Source organism: Muntiacus reevesi, chromosome 21 (assembly GCF_963930625.1).
Source record: "Muntiacus reevesi chromosome 21, mMunRee1.1, whole genome shotgun sequence".
NCBI classification, from domain to species: Eukaryota; Metazoa; Chordata; class Mammalia; order Artiodactyla; family Cervidae; genus Muntiacus; species Muntiacus reevesi.
Window position 1 is genome coordinate 18909572 of NC_089269.1, and position 22471 is coordinate 18932042.

General features: G+C 38.2%; 1 protein-coding gene across 2 annotated transcripts; it reads right to left on the minus strand.

Moving 5' to 3' along the window:
- Positions 1-11639: 11639 nt before the first annotated feature.
- On the minus strand, positions 11640-18273 carry C21H3orf38 (chromosome 21 C3orf38 homolog). Of its 2 annotated transcripts, none has more exons than XM_065913446.1 (3): positions 17867-18273; positions 14686-14924; positions 11640-13461 (listed from the first exon to the last, which is right to left on the minus strand). In XM_065913446.1, the coding sequence occupies exons 1-3, from the start codon at positions 17991-17993 to the stop codon at positions 12889-12891; spliced, it is 939 nt and encodes a 312-aa protein (XP_065769518.1). In that variant the 5' UTR covers positions 17994-18273; the 3' UTR covers positions 11640-12888. The 2 variants fall into 2 exon arrangements, with proteins under 2 accessions (XP_065769518.1, XP_065769517.1); XM_065913445.1 differs by having other exon boundaries at positions 11640-13464.
- Between the last annotated feature and the right edge of the window lie 4198 nt (positions 18274-22471).

A 22471-nucleotide genomic window follows, 5' to 3' on the forward strand; every position in this document is an offset into this window, starting at 1 on the left:
CATTGTAGTTTTGACTTGAAAGTGAAGGTTGCTCAGTCGTGTCCAACTCTTTGTGACCCCATGGACTACAAACTCGATAGAATTCTCCAGACCAGAATACTGGAGTGGGTAGCCTTTCCCTTCTCCAGGGGATCTTCCCAACCCAGGGATCGAACCCAGGTCTCCTGCATTGCGGGCGGATTCTTTACCAGCTGAGCTAACAGGGAAGCCCTAGGAATACTGGAGTGGGTAGTCCATCCCTTCTCCAGTGGATCTTCCCAACCCAGGAATCCAACCGGGGTCTCTTGCATTGCAGGCGGATTCTTTACCAACTGAGCTGTCAGAGAAGCAGTTTTGACTTGCATTTCCCTAATAATTCACAATGTTGACCATCTTTTCGTATGCCTCTTGGCCATCTGTATGTCTTCTTTGGAGAAATGCCTATTTAGGTCTTCTGCCCATTTTTTGGATTGGATTGTTTTGATGATGTTAAGCCTCATGAGCTGTCTTGATTAATGTTTTTAGTCTGACGTCTAGAAGGGTTATGCCTACAGCTTTTTTCTTTCCTTGGGATTGCTTTGGCAATTCCGGGTCCTTTGTGGTTCCACATAAATTTAGGATTATTTGTTCCAGCTGTGTGAAAAATATCATGGGTGTTTTGATGAGGATTACATTAAATTTGTAGGTTGCTTAGGATAGGATGACCATTGTAACAATATTCTTCCAATCCAAAAGCATAGGATATTTTTCCATTTCTTTGAATCATCTTCAATTTTATCAGTGTTTTATAATTTTCAGCATATAGCTCTTTCACATCCTTGTTTAAGTTTATTCCTAGGTTTACTTATTTTTTGATGCCATTTTAAACAGGATTGTTCTACTGTGTTTCTAAAACTTCATTACTACTATAAAGAAATGCAACAGATTTTTGTATATCAACCTTGTATCCTTCAACCTTGCTAAATTCATCTAATAGATTTTGTGTGGAGATTTTAGAGTTCTCTATATATCTGTATATATCACCAGGGCTTCCCTGTGACTCAGCTGGTAAAGAATCTGCTTGCAATGCAGGAGAGCTGGGTTCAATCCCTGGGTCAGGAAGATCCCCTGGAGAAGGGCATGGCAACCCACTTGAGTATTCTTGTCTTGAGAATTCCATGGACAGAGAAGCCTGATGGGCTACAGTCTGTGGGGCAGCAAAGAGTTGGACAGAACTGAGCACCACACACACACACACACACACACACACGTCATCTGCAAATAATAAGTTTTACCCCTTTTGTTCCAGGTGGATATTTTCTATTTTTCTTGTTGGATTTCTGTCACTAAGATTTCCCATACTATGAGAGTAGGCACCATGAGAAGCTATGAGTAGCCATCCTTGTCTTGTTCCTGAATTTAGTGGGAAGGCTTTTTTTTTCACTGTTGAGTATTATGCAGACTGTGGGTTTGTCATAAATGGCTTTTATTATGTTGAGGTATATTCCCTCTGTATCCACTTGGGTAAGAATTTTTATCAGGAATAGGTGTTGAATTTTGTCAAATGTTTTTTTGACATCTTATTGAGATGACCATGTGTTGTCTTTCCCTTTATTAATATGATGTATCACATTGACTGATTTGTGTAGGTCACTTTCCTTGGTCGGAGGTCCCAACCTTACGCCCTTTCTTCCATCCTACCAGTATATGATTTTTCTTGAAGCTTCCGTTGTGAACAAACTCTGCCAATTTCCAGTTAGTTTTCATGAGAGTTGTTCTGTATGTGGATTTTTGATGTGTTTGTGTGGGGATGTGAGCTCCATTCTCCTACTTCACCATCTTGATCTGAACCCTGCAAATAGGTTCTTTTAAAATTTTTTCACTCTAGGACTGAAAATGTTTCAAAGTAGCTTTATTTGGTGGAGAAGGCAATGGCACCCCACTCCAGTGTTCTTGTCTGGAGAATCCCAGGGGCAGCGGAGCCTGGTGGGCTGCCATCTATGGGGTCGCACAGAGTCGGACACGTCTGAAGCGACTTAGCAGCAGCAGCAGCTTTATTTGGGTGGAAAGTAAAAGGAGACAGTTAAATTGATCTGACAAATTGCCAGAATATGGGTTATAAAAGGACAGAAAATAAGAACATTGACTAGTTGCTAAAAAACGATAATGATTCCAGTTGTTAGTGAGAAAAGGTGATTACTGTGTTTTATTTTAAAACACTATAGTTAAGGCTATGGTTTTTCCAGTGGACATGTGTGGATGTGAGAGTTGGACTATAAAGAAAGCTGAGTGCCGAAGAGTTGATGCGTTTTGAACTGTGGTGTTGGAGAAGACTCGAGAGTTCCTTGGACTGCAAGGAGACCAAACCAGTCCATCCTAAAGGAGATGAGTCCTGGGTGTTCATTGGAAGGACTGATGTTGAAGCTAAAACTCCAATACTTCGGCCACCTGATGCAAAGAGCTGACTCATTTGAAAAGACCCTGATGCTGGGAAAGATTGAGGGCAGGAGGAGAAGGTGATGACAGAGGACGAGATGGTTGGATGGCATCACCGACTCATTGAACATGGGTTTGGGTGGACTCCAGGAGTTGGTGATGGACAGGGAGGCCTGGTATGCTGCGGTTCACAGGGTCGCAAAGAGTCAGACATGACTAAGCGACTGAACTGAAAATCAGGTCAGCATAAGCTTTTAGTGTACAACTTGTTCTATAAGAATGATGTATAAGCAATTTTATCTTATCCCATAAATCTGTTTTGTATTACCATGTTCATATGAAAGCGGAAGCTTGTCACTGCTTTGGTATTCTAATAGACATGTGAGGCCCCAAACCTCCTGTTTTTATGAATCCACATATCAAATTTCTTTTTAGTCATATACTTTCTCTCACAATAATCTTGAGTCATCATAAGAAAAATCTACCTGCAGATAATGGTAAATGGATTCCAAATCTGTCCTTTGCATGCAGCTCAAGAAAGAATTTTTTCATGTTATGTTGCAGTACCCTGATGTACCTGATGTTTATGTATTAAGGCAAGAAAATGAGATGGAGGTTAGGTGGGGATAAAGCTCTCTACAACTAGGCCACTTGCAGAAGACTTCTGTATTACAATTAACATTATGGACCTGGAGGGATGAGTGTTCAAGAAATGAGGTCAACAGGTTGAGTATGCCACATGAGCAAGGCACCTAAAATCAAGATAAAGCCATTTACTGACATTGTCTGAAAGAAATATTCATCTCTGCTCTGATTTCAGAACCTCATGCGAACACCTTTCCTCTCAAACCAGAAGGATCCAGGAGAAAGTTTTCACCTCATGCCCAGCGCTCGCATTACAAAAATGGTGTAGACTTAAAACTCGCTGTTTTCTTTCCCCTTCAGCATTGGATCAACATCTAGACAGTTCATAGTTGATAATTAACTGTTCTTTTTTAACAAGATGAGTTGTTTGACTTTTTTGCATAACACTTTAATTTACCTAGCCACCACCTTCATGGCTGCCCTAATAGAAGGTCTTCCATCATTAGAAGATCATGATGCACACTTTGTGTGTGTGTCTGTTTAGTTGCTCAATTGTGTCTGACTCTTTTGTGACCCCCTGGACTGTAGCCTGCCAGACTCTGTCTGTGGAATTCCCCAGGCAAGAACACTGGAGTGGGTTGCCATGCCCTCCTCCAGAGGATCTTCCCAACCCGGGGATCAAACCCAGGTCTCCTGCATTGCAGGCGTTCTTTACCAACTGAGCCACCAGGAAAGCCCACATCCTGTACTGAAAAATAAATTTTGGTGAAGACATCCTTTTCAGTCTTCACCAAAATTTATTTTCCAGTATATTACTATTTCCTATATACACAGATTTTCAGGGATGAATTAGGACAAGTTAAGGACTTCTCTCTCAATACATACATGTAACACACATATACCCAATAATGGGTCTGAAAATATCCTCTAGAACACATATGAAAGGAATTACTCTTCTGTGTTGTCACTAAATTACAGAACTTTCCGATACAACTTTCCCAGTACCAATTTTGTCCTGATTAGTGTTAATGTTGAAACTGTTTTTAACAAGCTTTCAACAAGTCTTTTTTTTTAATATTATTATTATTGCTATTACTGTTACAGATTTGACGTTTGAACTGAGTCTGTAAGTTCAGACCCACATGTAATGGACTGCTTCATGGCTGTTGGGAGGCTAGCGTTATTATATATAATTTTATACATAACTAACTTCTGAGGACTACATCTGATGGCAGGAAAACACAGGACAGATGGATATAATCATTAAGAGATGCTAAAATGTGCATGACTAAAATGACTCTTAAGTGAGGCGGCTTCACACCACTAGGTGCTGAGTGAGCTGTAAGCCAGGCGCCTGGGACAGAAACTGACAACAGTATCTTACACTCGGCCTTAAGGAATGCAATTCAGGATGATGCTTCTATAATTCTGGACTCTCCTCCATCTTTTATAATGTTTTAAACAGACTTTTACTCAGAAAAAATAAAATTACCTAAGTTCATTTACTAGAGAAATCAATGTTTTAAAAGGATCTGAAAACTTTAGCAACATGCAAATATATGTGCTACTGACCAATGGTAAATAGATTCAGTCCAAAAAGTTTTTTCAGATGCTTATTACTGTTCTTCCTTATATGGTTTAGTTGATGTTTTGAAGACATCACACTCACAAAATCTCCTGCACAGAACATACAGATTCTAACTCCATTCACACTGAAGTTCTTTCTACTATTTACATTATGAAGTTTCTGTGAATAGTGGTATTCATTATTATTCAATCATTTTTCAGTTACTTATTTTTGTGAATTGGGAATAAAGAAGCATCAACTGTAGGATTCATGTCTAATTAATTTACATGAAAATTAACAGAAAGTACCTTAGTGAAGATGAACATTTGACTTCATGCTGGCTAAAGTAAACCGACCAACACTCCTTGTATACATATGTATCTAATAACTAGAAAGAACATAGTTAAAAATGAGATTTCCTATGAAAACCGTATCTTACATTTAAAATTTGGAAAATATGAATTATGTGCAAAAACTTGTAAAAATACATTTGAAAAAATATTTCCTTTTTTTTCCTTCTGAACAATGAAACGGTTTACTATGGTCTCCATTCTTTTAGCAGCATTGCTCCAATCTAAAAATGAGGATTTTACCTACAATTCAGATTAAGCACCAAAACATGTCAGTAGTTAAAGTAGTAAGGGCATCAATGAGATCACAGAGAATCACCTTCTAATAATAATAAACTATTAACTAGTAATCATTACTTTATACAAGTTAAAGTGAGAAAAACATTAAGAAACTAGAACAATAAGCTACTTTATGTACTGTCTTCTGTCAAAATACCTGGTACATAGTAAGAGCTCAATAGTTCACCAAATTCAAAGAGCATTTAAGAGAAAACATTGATGTTATTTCAAATCAACCTTTTCCCTCAGTCCTAAACTCTTGCTCTAGCATAAGGTTGCTCTCAGAATTAAAATAATGGCTTATTCTATATTTCTGTTAATTCCTAGGCATCTACTATTCATTAATTTTGATTGTCCTATTACTAGTTCCAGCATTAAAGCTCCTGACATGCTAAATTTTTCTAATGTTATCTAGTTTCTGCACTCTAAACTCATTTTATCGTAAAGTTGTACTTCTCTAGTAAGTGCAATCAGTACAGCAAAACCTATCTGCTCTACAAATGTTTTCCATCACACTTCCTGGAATAACTTAAGAGCAGGAGCCAGTACCCATCCGGGGCCATGCTCCCCTCAGCAAAACCCTATCTCAAACCTGCCACTCGTCTACAATGTCACTCCTACTACTCAACCTCTTAGAGTCACAAATCCTTAATTATCAACATCTTTATTTTTACTGGGGATTATTGGCAGTCTACAATTTGGCCTTCTGTCACCACTTCACACTTTTCTTGACTAAGACATGGACTTACATTTTAACCATATGCAACAAAGCAAAAAGTTGTACAGAACACCACTTTTTCACATTTAAGCATTTATAGATTTTAGAAAGTAGGACAGTATTTTAAAGTCTTCATACTTTTTTTCTTTTCTAGATATGATCTGTAATCTTTTTATGTATATTTCCTCTGTAAACACAAGTACACACTGCATACACATCCTTAAAAATGTTTGGAAAAAACAAAGTGTTTTTCAATGAGCATGATTTATGAAGCAAAATAATAATTTAACAATGAACTGCAAATTCACTTAAAATATTTGTAAGTTGCTGAGAAGGCATACAATCACAAAATCATGTGTAACTTAAAAAAAAAAAAACTGTAGCAGACCTTAGAAATCATCTGGTTCACTTTTACATGTGAAGCAATTGAGTTTAAATTCCTTCAAAATAAGGAAGTAGCAGTAGTCAGACTGGACTTTAAAGTGCAAGAAAAAATAGGCTTTGTAACTTAAAAAGAAAATAAACCAAAAAGTAAAAAGCCAGAGGGGAAAAAAAAGTCTCTACAACAAAACTATGTGAACTTTAGCACATTATTTAACTTCTGGGGCCTGTTTCTTCATCTTTACAAAAGCATAGACTTTAATAATTCTGTTGACCAAACAGTGTTGCTAATTTGAATTCATATATTATTTAGGAAAATAACTTTGGCTTTACTCATTACATATTTACTGAGTATTTAATATATGTGCTAGGCAATGTCTTCAGCAGATACACAAAGAACTAGGACCATATAAGGCTCTGAATAAAAACTAGCATTTGTTCCCTTATATCTTTAATAAACATTATTGAATATCTTGTCTCTGTGCAAAGCAATGGAAATACAATGGAAAAGTAAAACAATCCCTGCTTTCAGCTTAAAATCTTAGTACGGGAAATTCAACTAACAATAGTATCTAAAGTGCTAAAACTGAAACAAAGTGCTCTGACAAATACCAACATTATAAAGAGGGTCCACTTTTGAGAAAAGATTTAAGCCAAATCCTCAAAGATGAAAAAGGAGCCATACAAAAAGCTGTGGAAAGTTTATTCGTGGTAAGACAAGGTACACAAAACTCCTCAAGAGAAAATAAAGTTTGACTTACAGAGAAATTTTCAGTTTTTAAACGCCATTTCTATTAGAGTCCTTTTCTTTCTACAATAAGACTGTCTGCAACAACAAAAAAATTAAATTCTACAACTCTGGATACTTGCCAGTAAAAGCAGAGAGCTAAGTAAGTGCAAGGTAAATACAAAGACCACCTAGCTATAGATGTCCGCTGGGATCAAACTGTGTGAAAATGAAATGGAATCAAAGCTAGACAGTGATAAAAAGAAGATTGTGATATCCGGATTTTATTTTGTAGGTAATGTAACACCAGTGAAATTTCTGAATGCGGAAGTTATGATGAAAGCTGTAGTACTTTAAGGAAATCCTAATGTCACAAATATGCAAGAAATACTAAAGCAAAGAAATAAGAAATTATTACATAAGTCAAGGGTTAGGTAAAGAGGGTCTAAATTCAGCAGCTAAAACAGAAAACCTTTTCATACTGTTCATGGGGTTCTCAAGGCAAAGGTCCGTCTGGTCAAGGCTAGTTTTTCCAGTGGTCATGTATGGATGTGAGAGTTGGACTGTGAAGTAAACTGAGAGCCGAAGAATTGATGCTTTTGAACTGTGGTGCTGGAAAAGACTCTTGAGAGTCCCTTGGACTGCAAGGACATCCAACCAGTTCATCCTAAAGGAGATCAGTCCTGGGTGTTCAATGGAAGGACTGATACTAAAGCTGAAACGCCAATACTTTGGCCACCTCATGTGAAGAGTTGACTCACTGGAAAAGACCCTCATGCTGGGAGAGATTGGGGGCAGGAGGAGAAGGAACGACAGAGGATGAGATGGTTGGATGGCATCACCAACTTAACGGACATGAGTTTGGGTAAACTCCGGGAGTTGGTGATGGACAGGGAGGCCTGGCATGCTGCAATTCATGGGGTCGCAAAGAGTTGGACATGACTGAGCGACTGAACTGAAAACAGAAAACAATACTACAGATATGCTACATCCAGACACGGCTAGAAACTGCACGTATGAAACAAAGACTATTTCCACGGCTGAAAACACAATGGTGTCACAAACAGGAAGGAAAGAGCACTAGAGCTTGTGACACAGGGAGTTCAAGAAATCTGATATAAATCCTTACATTTTTAAAATTTTAATTTCCCAATTATCCAACTTGTCCTTTTTCGTAAGTAAAACTGTCATACATTAACATTCTCTATCTTTCTTCCAAGTGGTTTTATACCACTGAACAAGCAACTTAAGAGGTATAATATGATTACAAGAGGAAACAGTATGCATTAACACTCCCGCCTAATCCAGGTGAACAATTCAAAGGCATGTTTGCTTTGAAAATGTGACAGCAAATGACAGTCAAAAAAGACTCACCAAAAACTACTTTACGGACTTTGCTGGTGGTCCAGTGGTTAAGACCCCATGCTACCACTGCAATGAGCAGGAGTTCGATCCCTGGTTGGGAAATAAGATCCCACATGCCTCTCAATGCAGCCAAAAACCCAAAACCCACAACCTACTGTAGATACAAGACACTAGGTAGAGTAGTTACCACACACTGGCTCTCAACCTCTAAAATTTGGGTTTAACCCTAGACTCTACCATCAACTCTGAAAGCTCAGGAAATTACTCAACCCTATTTTCCAATAAGTGATAGCTGTCCACAGGATTAAATGAATTAAAACACACAATATGCACAAAAAAGTAACTGCCATATAATAAATACCCTAATTTAGCTATTATTTATATTGTGCAAGGCACAGGTGGGAATGATTGTGAAATAAGGAAGAATTACCAATTCCAGGAACTACTTAGGGAGACAAAAGTACCTTTAACAATTTGAGAACAATTAGCAGAGTAAAAGATCAGAAATAAAAAAGATTAATTCCAGTTTATGAAATGCTTCAAGCAAAAAGACTTTAAGTGGTTATGACGCTTTGTTCAGGAAACATCCCACCAGATAAGTAACACAGTCGGCAGTGAACAGCAAGAGATTCCTGCAATCCTTACACTCATTAACTCAAATATAACTGATCTCATACTTGAGATTTAAGTTGTTTTAAAACTTAAGAAGAAAACTGCCAACCAAAGAACCCTCACTAAGTGACTCACTGAAGAGGCAAATGAGATTAGGCCAGGGATTCCAGTAACATTTCATGACTATACACAAGGATTTCTGGGGCTTCTGGTTTAATATTGTGGGGCACATTATAACTCACAGTAAATATCACTCAACACTTTACTGAAAGACTATAGGAAAGGTTCAAACTAGGAAAAATAAAGCTGAAAGGATTTAGTGCTCTCTTAATGCAGAAATATTTTCCTTCCTATTCTAGCAAAGGGCCTAATGCAGTTCTCACCTTAAGACATCTAAAACCAGAGATCTGAATTCAAAATAAGTTGAGGTACATCAATCTATTGATGTATTGTTTTCTCTTATGCTTGATTCATTGACTTACAGATTGCAGATGTTCAATAAATACATGCATATAAACCCAGATGTAGAAAGTCTTGTTTTCCAGCACCACAGCTGTGCTATGTGCATTCAAACTGGCTAGATACACATTTAATCACTTTCTCCAAAGCATGGCCTAAATTAAACTATTTTGTCAAAATAAAATGAATTCTGCATTAATATTTTTGTTTCACTTCATGCTATTTTAGTAGGTTTTATCATAACATCTAACACTGAAAAAGAAAAACTCACAAGTTAACTATCATAAACTAACAGACTTTCTTGAGATTATTCTTAGTAAGATTTAGTCTTTTGGCTTAAGGACTTTGGTAAGAGCACAAAATCTTCTAAAAATAATTTAAGTCTGCAGGAAATAAATTATGGCAGAATTTGGATATCAAATATAAGGATCCCTACAGGACTCACAGATGTGCTTTAGGGAAGTCCATGAATTCACTGAACTATGCAAAAATTACAATACTATATGCAGAGGATGAGATTAGTTAGAGAATCACCGACTCCATGAACATGAATTTGAACAAACCCCAGGAGACAGCGGAGGACAGAGGAACCTGTGTGCAACAGCTCATGGGACTGCAAAGAGTTGGACATAAATTAGTGATTGAACAACAACATATGCAAACATATTTTTATAGAGAGAGAACATAGCTCCCTTTTTTCAAAGGTCCCCCACAATCCAAATTTTAAAAGGGGCATCTAAGTTTGTGAAAATAACTGCTGAGAAATGGTTTTCACTCATTTTTATGACTTTTTAGGTCATAAGAGCCATTGTGTTAAAATACAATGTTTCTGATTCTTTTTTATTTAGTTATACCACTATTCTCTAAATCCTTTTCTGGAGTGCTATTACACTGTCTAACCGGGCTTAACTAACTAGCCTTCCTTTGGCATAAAAATGTTGCCTTTCTGATAGCCCAAGAATGTTTTCCTGTGTTTGCCATTTTCAAGTTGATTTAATAAAGCCAGAGAGGGCTTTTCTCCATTATTTGATATTTTAGTAAGACACATGAAAGGTTTTTTGGCATTCCGGACACTAGTAAAACATCCCAAAACAATGAACATGTTTTCATTTTAACAAAAAAGGATACTGACGTGTCACTGTCAGCTGCAGCAAATCAGCCTCCAGTAAATAGACCAGGTATCCCCTGGTTTGACCACTGAATTACTATGAATTAAGTGTGCTTTTGGATGTTCTCAAAGGCCTGGCCAAGCTTTAAGTGTCATGAACAAATTTCAACTCTTCTAGATCTTTCTCTGAACAGAAGTACACACTTCCGCAAAACTGTTTCTAGGCATCTTGGTGGTGGTAGTGGTTTAGTCACTAAGTCATGTCCAACTCTTGTGACCCCATGGACTGAAGCTAGCCAGGCTTCTGTGCCCATGGGATTCTCCAGGCAAGAATACTTAAGTGGGTTGCCATTTCCTTCCCCAAAGCATCTTAAGGCCCTCCATTATATCCTACTCTGACCTTTATGTCAGTAAATTTTAACAGGAAGTTAAAATTTTATCCTAATTTGGGGCCTAAAAGTTTGTGCATTCACATATCAAATTCCAAGAGATTATAATCCCAAGACCACCACTAATGACCAGAACCAAAGACAAAATCTAGATGCAAAAAAAGTCTTTTATACAGTAGGTTAAGTGTCTTTTACTCATTCATTCACCCATTCACTTGGACATTAGGTCCCACTGTGTAGCCAGCTGTGGGGATTCAAAGGAAATAAAAATAGCTCTAATTCTCAATTGCGCTTAGTCACTCATTTGTGCCCAATTCTTTGTGACTCCATGAACAGTAGCCCACCAAGTCCCTCTGTCCATGGGATGCTCCAGGCAAGAATACTGCAGTTGCCATTTCCTTCTCCAGGGGAATTCTCATTTAGTAGATCAGAAAGATTTCACATTTTTAAAGGGTGACTGAAGGGACATACAGATTGCAGCCTAACTTGAACATTACACATTCAAAAATTCAATACTGAACATACCTACAGGTAACTTCTGCCCATCCCGAGCATCTTCCTTCAGTATTATTTCTACAGTATTTGACAGCAATAGAACAAAGAAAATGTGAATAATTTTAAATTATTAATATAATTTTAAATTATCAATTACATGATAAAATGACACTTCAAACTTAAAGAAGAAAAAACCTAAACAAAGCACTATTCTTACAGCAGACTAAAAGGATTTCCCTCCTTTATTAAGTTCTTATTTGGGGATGTATCAATTTGTACCCTTCATAAGAGGCATGGCACTAAAAAAAATTTACAAAGATCAGTCTTTTCCTCCTGTTTCCAAAATTTTGTAAGTCACCTTAGATGATCATGAATTGAGTTAAAGTTAGTACCTCATCACAACATTTCTGTAAATTAAAATTATTAAATAAATTCAGACTCAGCAAGCAGCTGCTGGGTGAAGAGAATTTAAACTTGAAAGCAACTGTGTAATCTGGCAATCTAATCTTGTAACTCAAATTCAGTAAAACAAATTAGAAGTGAAAAAAATTCTAATAATTTATGATGTGGGAATATATCTCAATATATGTTTAATTTGGGGTACTGGTCACCTAAGATCATTCAAGAGAAAAAATTCATTTAAATTGGAAACTGGGTATACCTTTTATAAAATTTTAACAGTATAATACATGCTCTATAAAACTGTTAGCTGAAAGCTTAAAGAAAAAAGTCTAAGAACAGCACTTATTACCCAAAATACTTCACAAACGTTGCATATTATAAGATATTTAGCTTGGACAATAGATAACTCTGAAAAATGTTCGTTAAATATTTTAAAAAGCAAATTAAATTTTTCTTCACCAGCTAAATTTCTGGACTTTTTGTATGAGAATGTCATTCAAGTTTCTAAAATAATCGGACTTTAAACATCTCTAAAATATGTACTTCTTTTTAAAGCAATACTGTCATAAGATGCATTTGTAAAATTACCTAGATTTAGACAAAAGTAACTGAAAAACTTAAAGGGGAAGCCTTGAACACTATTAATTTTTTCCCCACATGAAAAGTAGATAGCAGCAGAATACCCACTAAGTGAAAATATTAACTGGTTTTTAAGGCACACTGTTAGTTACAACATCTGAAGTGGGATTTATTTGACAAATTGCATGAAATTTTCAGTATATTTGTTGCAACTCAAGTAGAAAAGAGGCAAGTGTTCACATAATGTTAGCGTGTAGTCAAGAAAGACATTTCAACTAAAATATGTCAACCCCTCAATATGAAATCACTCGGACATTACTGATGTAGTATTTGGATGAATTTCTGTATAGAAGATTTTTCAGACTGACATTGCACTCAGTGGTTCAAGGGCTAGGTAAAATTAGTTCTCTTTTGCTCAACAGTGCCTAACTTCCAGCAGATGAATCTTGGTCTCCAATCCCACTGTCCAATGCCTGCCTTACATGGAGTTGTACGTCACCGGACCACATAAAGTGTTTACATTATAAAAGGCTTCCAGGTCACTTGGTTCAAATGTAATAGCCGGTTTCATTAATGTTCCAGGAGCAAGGGAACTCTCTCCTATAATTCTCAGGTTGATAAATTTGATTTTCCAAGTATTCTCCACAAAAGGGCAGCGGATGAGTCCAAAGATTTGTTCAAAAATGCCCAAACAAGTGTTTCCTCTGTGGACAGTCCCAGCAACTCCAACCATAACGAGACCATGGGGAGAAGCAGCACATTTGAGTCCATGGGAATCGAGGTTGGGACTGAGGAAGAGGTATTCCTCTTTCACTAGTGACAGCAGACGAAGGCTCACGATTTCTGCTCCATGGTAGTCTATCACATTTTGTTCAGATGTGTTGTAATAAAACCTAAGCTTGACATCGTGCCAGAAGTGCTGTGGCCCCCACTCATCTTGAGGTGGTCCCAGAAGAGGATTCTGAGAATTCAGAAGTTCAAAGAACCACTGACAGAATTCTTCACCTAATCGACGAAAATCAACCTTTTCGGCCTTTTTGTCTTCTTTCTCCTGCTGATTAATAAAACCAAGGTTAATTCTCGTATCTATTTTCTATCGAGGCTATTTCAGAGTCAAGTTTTAACATACTAGTTATAGCAGAAAGAAAATGAACCACCTATGAACTCAATGATAGTACGTTCTTTCTCACAAAGGGGAGGTCATTTAAGAAATTCTCAGTTTAAACTTGTGACGCGTCTAAGAAATTAAGGTTCAAAACCAAGTCTCTTAAAATATCAGCATGAATTAAGTCAATAATAATGATTTACATAAGCATATGCCTGTTTTATAAAGAAAACAAGGCCCCCTAATTTGAAGTCACATCTATATGATTTCAAAGTTAACACTCTTTTCAGTACATTAAAGAAGACCTAGAAGATCCTTTCCTAATGTGAAGGCAAACATCTCTCACTTAATTTTATCTGAGTGTATAGTTTAAAAACTTCAAGCTATCTAAAGGGTCAATAGGTATTTAAATATTCACACAGTATTTAAAATGCACAGTGGAAATACAAAGAAATACGAACAGCCAATGTCAGCTAGAGGAAGTTACTAAAACAGGGACTTTTTTATAGATAACAAAAATTGCTTTCATTTTTGCAATTTAATGCCAAAGAAAGGGCTTACAACAGCGTTCTTTTAAAGAAGGGGGAAAAAAAAATTAGAGAACCAGAGGCTAAATTAAAATTAAATTGACCCTGCAGTCTATCTTGTAGAGAGGCATGGCAACCCACTCCAGTATTCTTGCCTGGAGAATCCTTTGGACAGAGGAGCCTGGTGGGCTACAGTCATAGGATCACGACTGAAATGACTTAGCATGCACGCATGCAGTCTATCTACTGTCTTTAAAAATCAAGTCTCCATTTGCTAAAGGGCTGCAAAACATTTTTCTCTCACAAATCAACAGAATATCACATATACATTATTTAAAAAAAAAAAAGCCCACAAAACAGAAAGGTTCAAAAGGTAGGGGATATATGTATACCTATGGCTGATTCATGTTGAAGTTTGACAGAAAACAACAAAATTCTGTAAAGCAATATGCTTCAATAAAAAAAAAATTTTTTAATACTTTGTCTTAGGTGCTTTACTGCTCTTCCTTTAGGATGCAAAAGATACAAAGCTAAAATTATAAAAAAATAAACATTAATTAACCATGTCACCCCAGATCTACGATTATCTAAAGATTCTTACACAGAACTATGGTTTAGGATATCACTATGAAATCCATTTTACCTGTTCAAAGAGTCTAATGTCCTCTGTCTTAACTGGCTCTGGTGTTTCATTCAATTTTGGTTGTAACTGGTTTTTCCAGTAATCCTTTGCATGCTGAATAAGATTGTGTTTCTCAGTAGCTGGAGGTATAATAACACCCTGTGTTGCCAAATACTTAAATATGACTTCTCGGTGGACTTTTCTTCGCCTCAAAAGTTCTTCTACACTTTGACTGTAGACTAATATTGCACGAATGGCATCTAAAAGAAAATTGTAAAGATTAGCAGAAAATCATGAGTCATTTGTAAATTTGTCCAGGGTTAGCAAAATCAAATGATATTTTATAAACTCTTCTCATGGCATTATTGCTTTTGTATGAGATGGTTATCATTTTTAAAAACCAGAAAGTGGGTTGTCAGGTTTTGGGTTAAAAAAAATTTTTTTTTTAATTTCCCTACTTAAAATTCCTCCTTTTACTTCTCATAAGAGATTGTGAATTTAAGTATTTTAAGGAATGGTTGTATTTTAAAAAAAAACTTAGAGAAAAAAAATTTCTTTCGAATAGGGTCAATAGACCTACATTCATTTACAATCCCTAAAAATAGACAAAATTACAATTCTTTTCAGTTCAATCTCCTTACTCTAGAAATAATGAAAGTCAGGGATACATGAGGTATCAACAATCATACGTGTAAGAAGTGGTAGAGCCAAGACCATTTCTTTTTTTAATTTTAAAGAATTTCTGTTAAACAGACTAAACATTATTTTTACATGTGTGAGGTATGAAAGTCATTCAGTCGTGTCCGACTCTTTGCGACCCAATGGACTATACAATCCATGGAATTCTCCAGGTCAAAATACTGGAGTGGGTAGCCTTTCCCTTTGCCAGGGGATCTTCCCAACCCAGGGATGGAACCCAGGTGTCCCGCATTGCAGGCAGATTCTTTACCAGCTGAGTCACAAGGGAAGTCCAAGAATACTGGAGTGGGTAGCCTTTCCCTTCTCCAGGGGATCTTCCTGACCCAGAAACTCAACCGGGGTCTCCTGCATTGCAGGTGGATACTTTATCAACTGAGCGATCAGGAGAGCCCATATGAAGTATACAGAATGGCAATAAAATGAACTCCTATATACACACAACATAGCTTAAGACATAGAAATAACTAGTATCTTTGATCCACATTTTAACTTTCCCTACATAATGCTATTATCTCTCTCTCTTTACCTTACATGTAGATACTCTCCTAACAGGTTGCTATTTATCATTTCCTCGATTTTTGTTCTTTCTGGCTGCCCCTCGGGGCTTGTGGGATCTTTGTTCCTCGACCAGGAATTCCAGGGATTGAACCCAGACCTCCAGCTGTGGAAGCGCAGAGTCCTAACCATTGGACCACCAGGGAATTCCCTCAATTTTCTTTATAATAGTACAACACAACCATGTTTCCCTACAGAATATAGTTTGGTATTTCTGTGAATGGTCTATAAACCTAAACCATCATTATATTACTGTAATTTTAATTTTTATTGTTTCTGAGATTAAGCTATGAGGATAAACACAGCTGTAGTCAACTGATTTTCAGTACTGTACCTAAGGTAATTATAGACTATACCACAAGGCATTTACTTTTGTTTTATAGACTTATGTGTATCCAAGTACAAATACTATTGCTTTGAACATTCCCACACTATAGGTGAACGTGACTAAAACTGTAATAGATTAAAATGCTGAATATAATTGATGGTGGATCTAAAAGCAAACAAGAAATGAAACTACCCAGTACAAAAATGTCTCCCAGCCCAGAAGGGCAAGAACTATCATCACCTGGAGCCTGTTACAAAGGGAGAATTTCTGGGCCCGCTCCAAAACTACTCAATCAGAATCTGCATTTTAACAGAATCCCCGAGAGATTCACGGGCACATTGAAGTTTGAAACTCTCAGGTAAGCAATCTTCCATTTTAGGAGGTAATATCAAACTTGTTTTCCAAAGCAGTAGTTCCAACTTACACTCTCCAGTAGTTGTCAAAGACTTACTTCACAAGATAAACAATATTTGAAGTTTATATGTTTAGTTTTTGGAAATTTGGTACATATTAAAGAGACCATATATTTCAGGATTTTATTTCACTGCTTTGTAAAGATGTTGACTATCTTTTCCTATGCTCTCCCCCTACCCCCACCACCCCAGAAATGACTTGTCAAATCACCTAACATTTTTGTACGGGGTAGTTTAATTTCTTGTTTGCTTTTAGATCCATCATCAATTATATTTTAATCTATTCATCAATAGTGTTAGAAGGTGATTACCATGTAAAATATATAAATGCCAAAGAACTACATTAATTCTAAAATTATTTTCAGTCTAACGTCTTAGAAATTCATTTGGTGTCCATGGTTCACTTTCAAATGAATGATCTTAAACGGCGAAAACGTAAAAGGACTCAAAAGAGAAAGGCAGTTATAAAACGCAGACTCTGATACTTAAGTCATAAGCTAATGTAAGAGTCAGAAATTTTCCCACTTTAAAGTAAGTTTCAGCAAATTTAAAATAAAACTAGTCAGGTAATATACAAAATGATAAATGCTTAATGCTTAAGCTACTCATTACATTACAACCAAACTATATTTGTAACCCATGATATCTACTCTACCGAAATGTTTATTTGGCTCTGAAAGTAATGTAGTCCTAGTACGCAGAATCATCTCTGAAAAAATGTGGATCCAAGGAGAGACGTGGATTCAAACTACCTGCTGCTCTTTTATCACAGCAGTTGTTTTAAACTCATAAAGCAGCAGACTGATCGTGTTTATGATATCTTCCCCAAGCTCAAGAAAATAAGCAGCAGCTGACACTCCTTCCCTGAACGAAACTGAAAAAGGAGAACACCCGACTTCCCAAATTTTTTAAAAAAAAATCACTATTCACGTACCTTGAATTTTCGAAACGAAACAAGCAGCAATTTGCTCATAACATTTAAAGGATTAAAACCTGGAAAGCAGCGCCATTTTCAGCCCACCGTTTCCCCCAGTGCTTGGCGAGGCGGGGGTGAGCCGTGGCTACGAGGCAAGACAGCAGCTACAGTGGCCATGATTTCCGCGGGCAGTCGCGGACCGGCCGTGAGTGAGACCTACCACGGCCTCCACTCACACGCTCCGGCAAGCTGGCGGCCGAGTGAGGCCTGAGGAGAAATGACTACCCTTACCTTGACGGTCCTCAGGCTGCACCAGACGGTTGGTGATAGTGTCGCATAGGGCCATGATCTCGTCGTTGTCCAATAGGCTGAGCAGGTTGCGACAGCCCTCCATCTCCGTGTAGCTGAGCCCCGTCATCTCGACCCCCAGAATGGGGGGAGAGGACGCGGCCAACAATGTCGCTTCCTTAGGCCCACCGGGCCGGCGCCTTGGCAACAGAAACCGGAAGTGCCTTCCGGGCCGTTCGCCGCCAAAGAGCCTCGGGTATTCCAGACCCGTGGGCGGAAGTGGTAGTAAACGAGGGACTCAGGAAACTCGGTGCTCCGATCGGTGGTTCCGGGCTGCTGGGAACTGAGAGAAGTCTCTCGCATCTCACTTTAGGGAAGCTCCGCGTTTACACTGGAACGCCGGCATTCCACAAGATAAAACGAAACCCTCAATTCCTCAGGAGTCCCGCCTCCAAAAGAGCGCCTGGGAGGCCTGCGCAGTACAGGTGCGTGGAAAGCGGCCGGCGGCCCCCGCGCACGGCGAGCTCCCGTGATGCAGCGGGGCAGGCCAATGGAGGCGTCTCCTCCCCGCCCGCGGGCACAGCCCCTCGGCAGCGCACGAAAGTTATCTGTGGCCACTTGAGAGTTGGGTGGTACACCTGTAGTTTGATATTAAGTTACATAGTTGTGTGTTGAAACAATCTGGCGTTGTTTAACATTGTACTTGGAAAAAAAGTTTAGGAAGAAAATCACCTACCCTATGCCACGCCTGTCCGCCTTTCAGCTTAACTCGCCAACAAGCTGGGGTCCGCTATTGCTTCTCTTCTGATCCTCGCCGGCCTGGCTTTAGTCGAGGCTATATCGCGAATGGTTTAAGGTTGGGGACTCTGAAAACCAGACTGCCAGGATTTTATTCCGTCATTTATTAACTGTGACCTTGAGCAAGCTCTTTGGTCTCCCAGTTTTCTGTCTCGAAATGGATACAGTAGAGACACCTACCTGATGGGGTTGTTGGGGCGGGGGAGGAGGGTGAAGAACCGTCGCGTCTAGAAAGAGCCCAGTATGTATTAGCTCTTGTTATCACTGTTAGTGTCAACATTTACGAGGGAAACTTCAGGCTTAAATTCACAGTCACTGCCTTCTGTCTCCTTCCGTTGTTTGAGCCAGTTTATTTATTAACATTAATTAGATTATTGCCAGTTAGTAGCTGAAATGTGCACACTTGCATATCCAGATAAGCAAATTTAACTTTTATGTAAATATCACAGCTAAATATCAGTCAAAACGTACTGTGAATGTCGTCTTAAAGATAAGGCATTCAAAGCATATTTAAACTGACTTGCCAGTGGATGTCATTTAGGGTACATTTTACTTATCAGATACCAATTCTTCATTTTTCATTAAGCATTGATCGCCTACCATGAGGAATGACACAGACCCTTCTCCGAGAAGCTTTTGGGAGTGTTGCAAATAAAGAGATAAATGCTCACAATACTGGTGTGGAGCCACATGAAAGACATGCTCAAACTCGTGTGTGTGTGTGTGTGTGTGTGTGTGTGTGTGTGTGTGTGTGTGTAACGTATTTACTGAGCACTACTTTCTCACTTTCACTTGCCAGGCACTGTTTTTTATGCTGGGAGCAATTACAGGTCTTTTGGAGCTTGCATTTTAGTAGAAGGAGACAGAAATGTAATAATGCCAGGAAATTTCTGTGGCGAGAAGTCAGAGAGATGGAGGAGAGGATGTTGCTATTTTATACAGGCTGTGAAGAAAGGCTTCTTTAAATGACACTGAGGGAAGATCTGAAAAAAGTAAGAGACTGAACCACAGAAGAGTGTTCTAGGAAAAAGCAGCAATAGAGGTTCTGAGGAAAGAACAGAATGCTTGGCATATAGGAAGCAGGCCAGGAGGCTGGAGCAGCTTGTGCAAAGAGGAGGCAATAAGAAGTGAGGTTAGAGCCGTAGTCAAGATTGATCTAGAGCAGGGTTTCTTAACAGAGGCATTATTAACATTTTGGCCAGGATAATTCTTTTTTGTGGGTCTGCCCTGTGCATTATAGGATGCCCAGCTGCATCCCTGACCTCTACCCAATGGATCCTAGCCTTCTCCCCTAGTTGGGCTGCCAAAATATCTCCTTCCTCAAATATTTCTTTGGGGGTAGGGTGCAAAATTCCCTCAGTTGAGAACCACTGATACAGAACCACCTGTCCAAAGGTGCTTTCTAAGATGAAATTGTTTTGCATCTGTGCCATTGAGCTCTTGTAAGGCAGCTAGTGTAATTGAATCCGTGAATTTTAAATTTTCCTTGAATTTTAACAGTAACTTGTAGCTAGTGGCTACTGTATCAAATAGTGCAGTCTAGAGTCTTACAGCCTATTGTAAAGACTTTGGCTTTTATCTTTTACCTCGGTCTGCATTTCCTATTCTCAGTCTCTCCAGACTAGTCACAGTGGTTTTCTTGCTTTTTGTGTCTTAAACTTACCATGCAGGTACTTGCCTTAGAGCCCTTGCTCTTACCTGGCACATCCTTCCTTCAGAGGTCCGAGTGGCTTTCTTTCCCTTACTTCATTATTTCCCCTGCCCAACAGTTATCAGAAGTGCTATCATCGTCTCTTATCATCCTGTTTAAAATCACCACCTACGATGCCATACTTACTTATACGTCTCTACCTACTTTTCTCTATACCATTTATATTGTACTTTTGCACCTCCCCCCCAGTAGAATGTGAGTTCTGAGATTCAGGGATTTTTATATGTTTTTTTTTTTTTCTTTTTCATTGTCTATTAACAGAGGCTGGCACATAGTATGCAATAAATATTTGTTGAATAAATGAATGAACTGTAAAGCCATTGGAGGATTTTAAACCAAGGAATGGTATGATCTGACTTGTTTCAAACTGGATCATTTTGGCTGCTGTTGTCTAGAACAGACCGCCAGAAAGGCAAGGATAAAGGCAGGGAACTCAACTAGAAGATTAATACAATAGTCCAGGTGAGAGTGGAAAACATGCTAACAAGTCAGGGATGACTGGCAAGTTTTGGTTTGGGCAACTGGAGTTGCTATTTACTGAGGAGGAAGACTGGGAGAGAGAGGTTTCAATAGAGAAATCCAGAATTATCAAGAGAGATCTGCTTTCTGGAGAGTGTAATGATGCTCAAGAAGATTAAGCAAAGAATAAGTGAAGCAGAAAAAGAAGTACAGGTAGAGGGAGCCACAGTGAAAAATGCATGGAACAGCATGGCTGTTTTTGGCTAGAACAAGGACAGGACAGGAGACATAACATGAAAAGAAAGTCAAGTCAATAAAATTTTAACAGGAAGGGCTCAGCACTAGGCCCTTCAGGCACTTAATTCTTAAACTTTCAAGATTGGCTCTCCCCTTTTAACAGACAAGGGAGTCTGAATTCTGTGGGATGGGCTTAGTTGCATTAAAGCTATTATGCTAGAATTTAAATATATTTGATCGCACATCTTTGAGCTCTTTTCATTAAACTACATTCTGGTAGTTTCACTGAATACTTCATGGGGAAAAATTTTTTTTCTAGATTAGCAGATTTGGGGTATAAGAGCTGGTAAGAATATTCATTCATTCAACAGTTGTTTAAAACCTATTAAAGGTGTCTTCCTTGAATGCCCTGGAAATTGGATTTCTAAGAAGACTCTATACATTTAATAGTTTAACTGCTAGGGAGATATGAAAAACCTTGTTGATTTAGATCTGTGGTTTTCAAACATTAGTGTGTATCAAAACCACCTAGATGACTTAGACAGATTGGTCCCTCGGTTGATCAAAAATGTAGCATTTGTTTTCTTGGGGGCAGGGGCACAACCACATCCTTGTGACTTACGGAATCCTGTGAAAGTGCCAAGTCCTAACCACTGCACTGCCAGAGCAGTCCCCCAAATTTAGCATTTCTAATAAGTTCTCAGGTGATAATGCTGCTGTTCTGGGGACCACACTTTTAAGAATCACTGCTAGTAGAAGAGAATGAAACATCAACCAGCCCTGTCTGTACTAGACTTCTTCCTTTGTCTCTGAAATCACTGATCCTCAGGCAAGTCTAACCCTTTCCACTTGGATATTATCAGATCCGCTCGTGCCCCACATTTGTAGGGAAAACTGCATGCCAGAATGGAAACTACATGACATGATTTTAGGAGGAAACAGCAGATTTTTCAGTCCCACCTCTGCATTTATTAGCTATGTGACTAGTCAGGTTATTTAACCTTCCTGAGCCTTCGTGTCTAAAAAGCACTGCTGCTAACCATCTTTGGGTTGTTTTAACAATTAGAGGTAACATAAAGTAAGCTGGTACACAATAATTTTTTCTCCATTTGCAGTACCCAAAAATAAGGCATGAATCTCTCTCCCATCTTTAGTATTTATTCCAAGTAATACTGGATTGCCTCCATTTCAGGTATCGATGGCTATATAGCCCAAATTTCTGGCCTCATTATCGGATGACTCTTGAAATCAGTATGAATTTTATGCTATGAAAGCAATCTAACTCATTTGTCTTGGAAATGTATTTAATATTCAATTGCTTCCCAGCATTCCTCAAATTTCAGAAAAGAAAAAATAGAAAGTCGAGATAACCCCAGTAACTTTATATCTAAATACCTCAATGC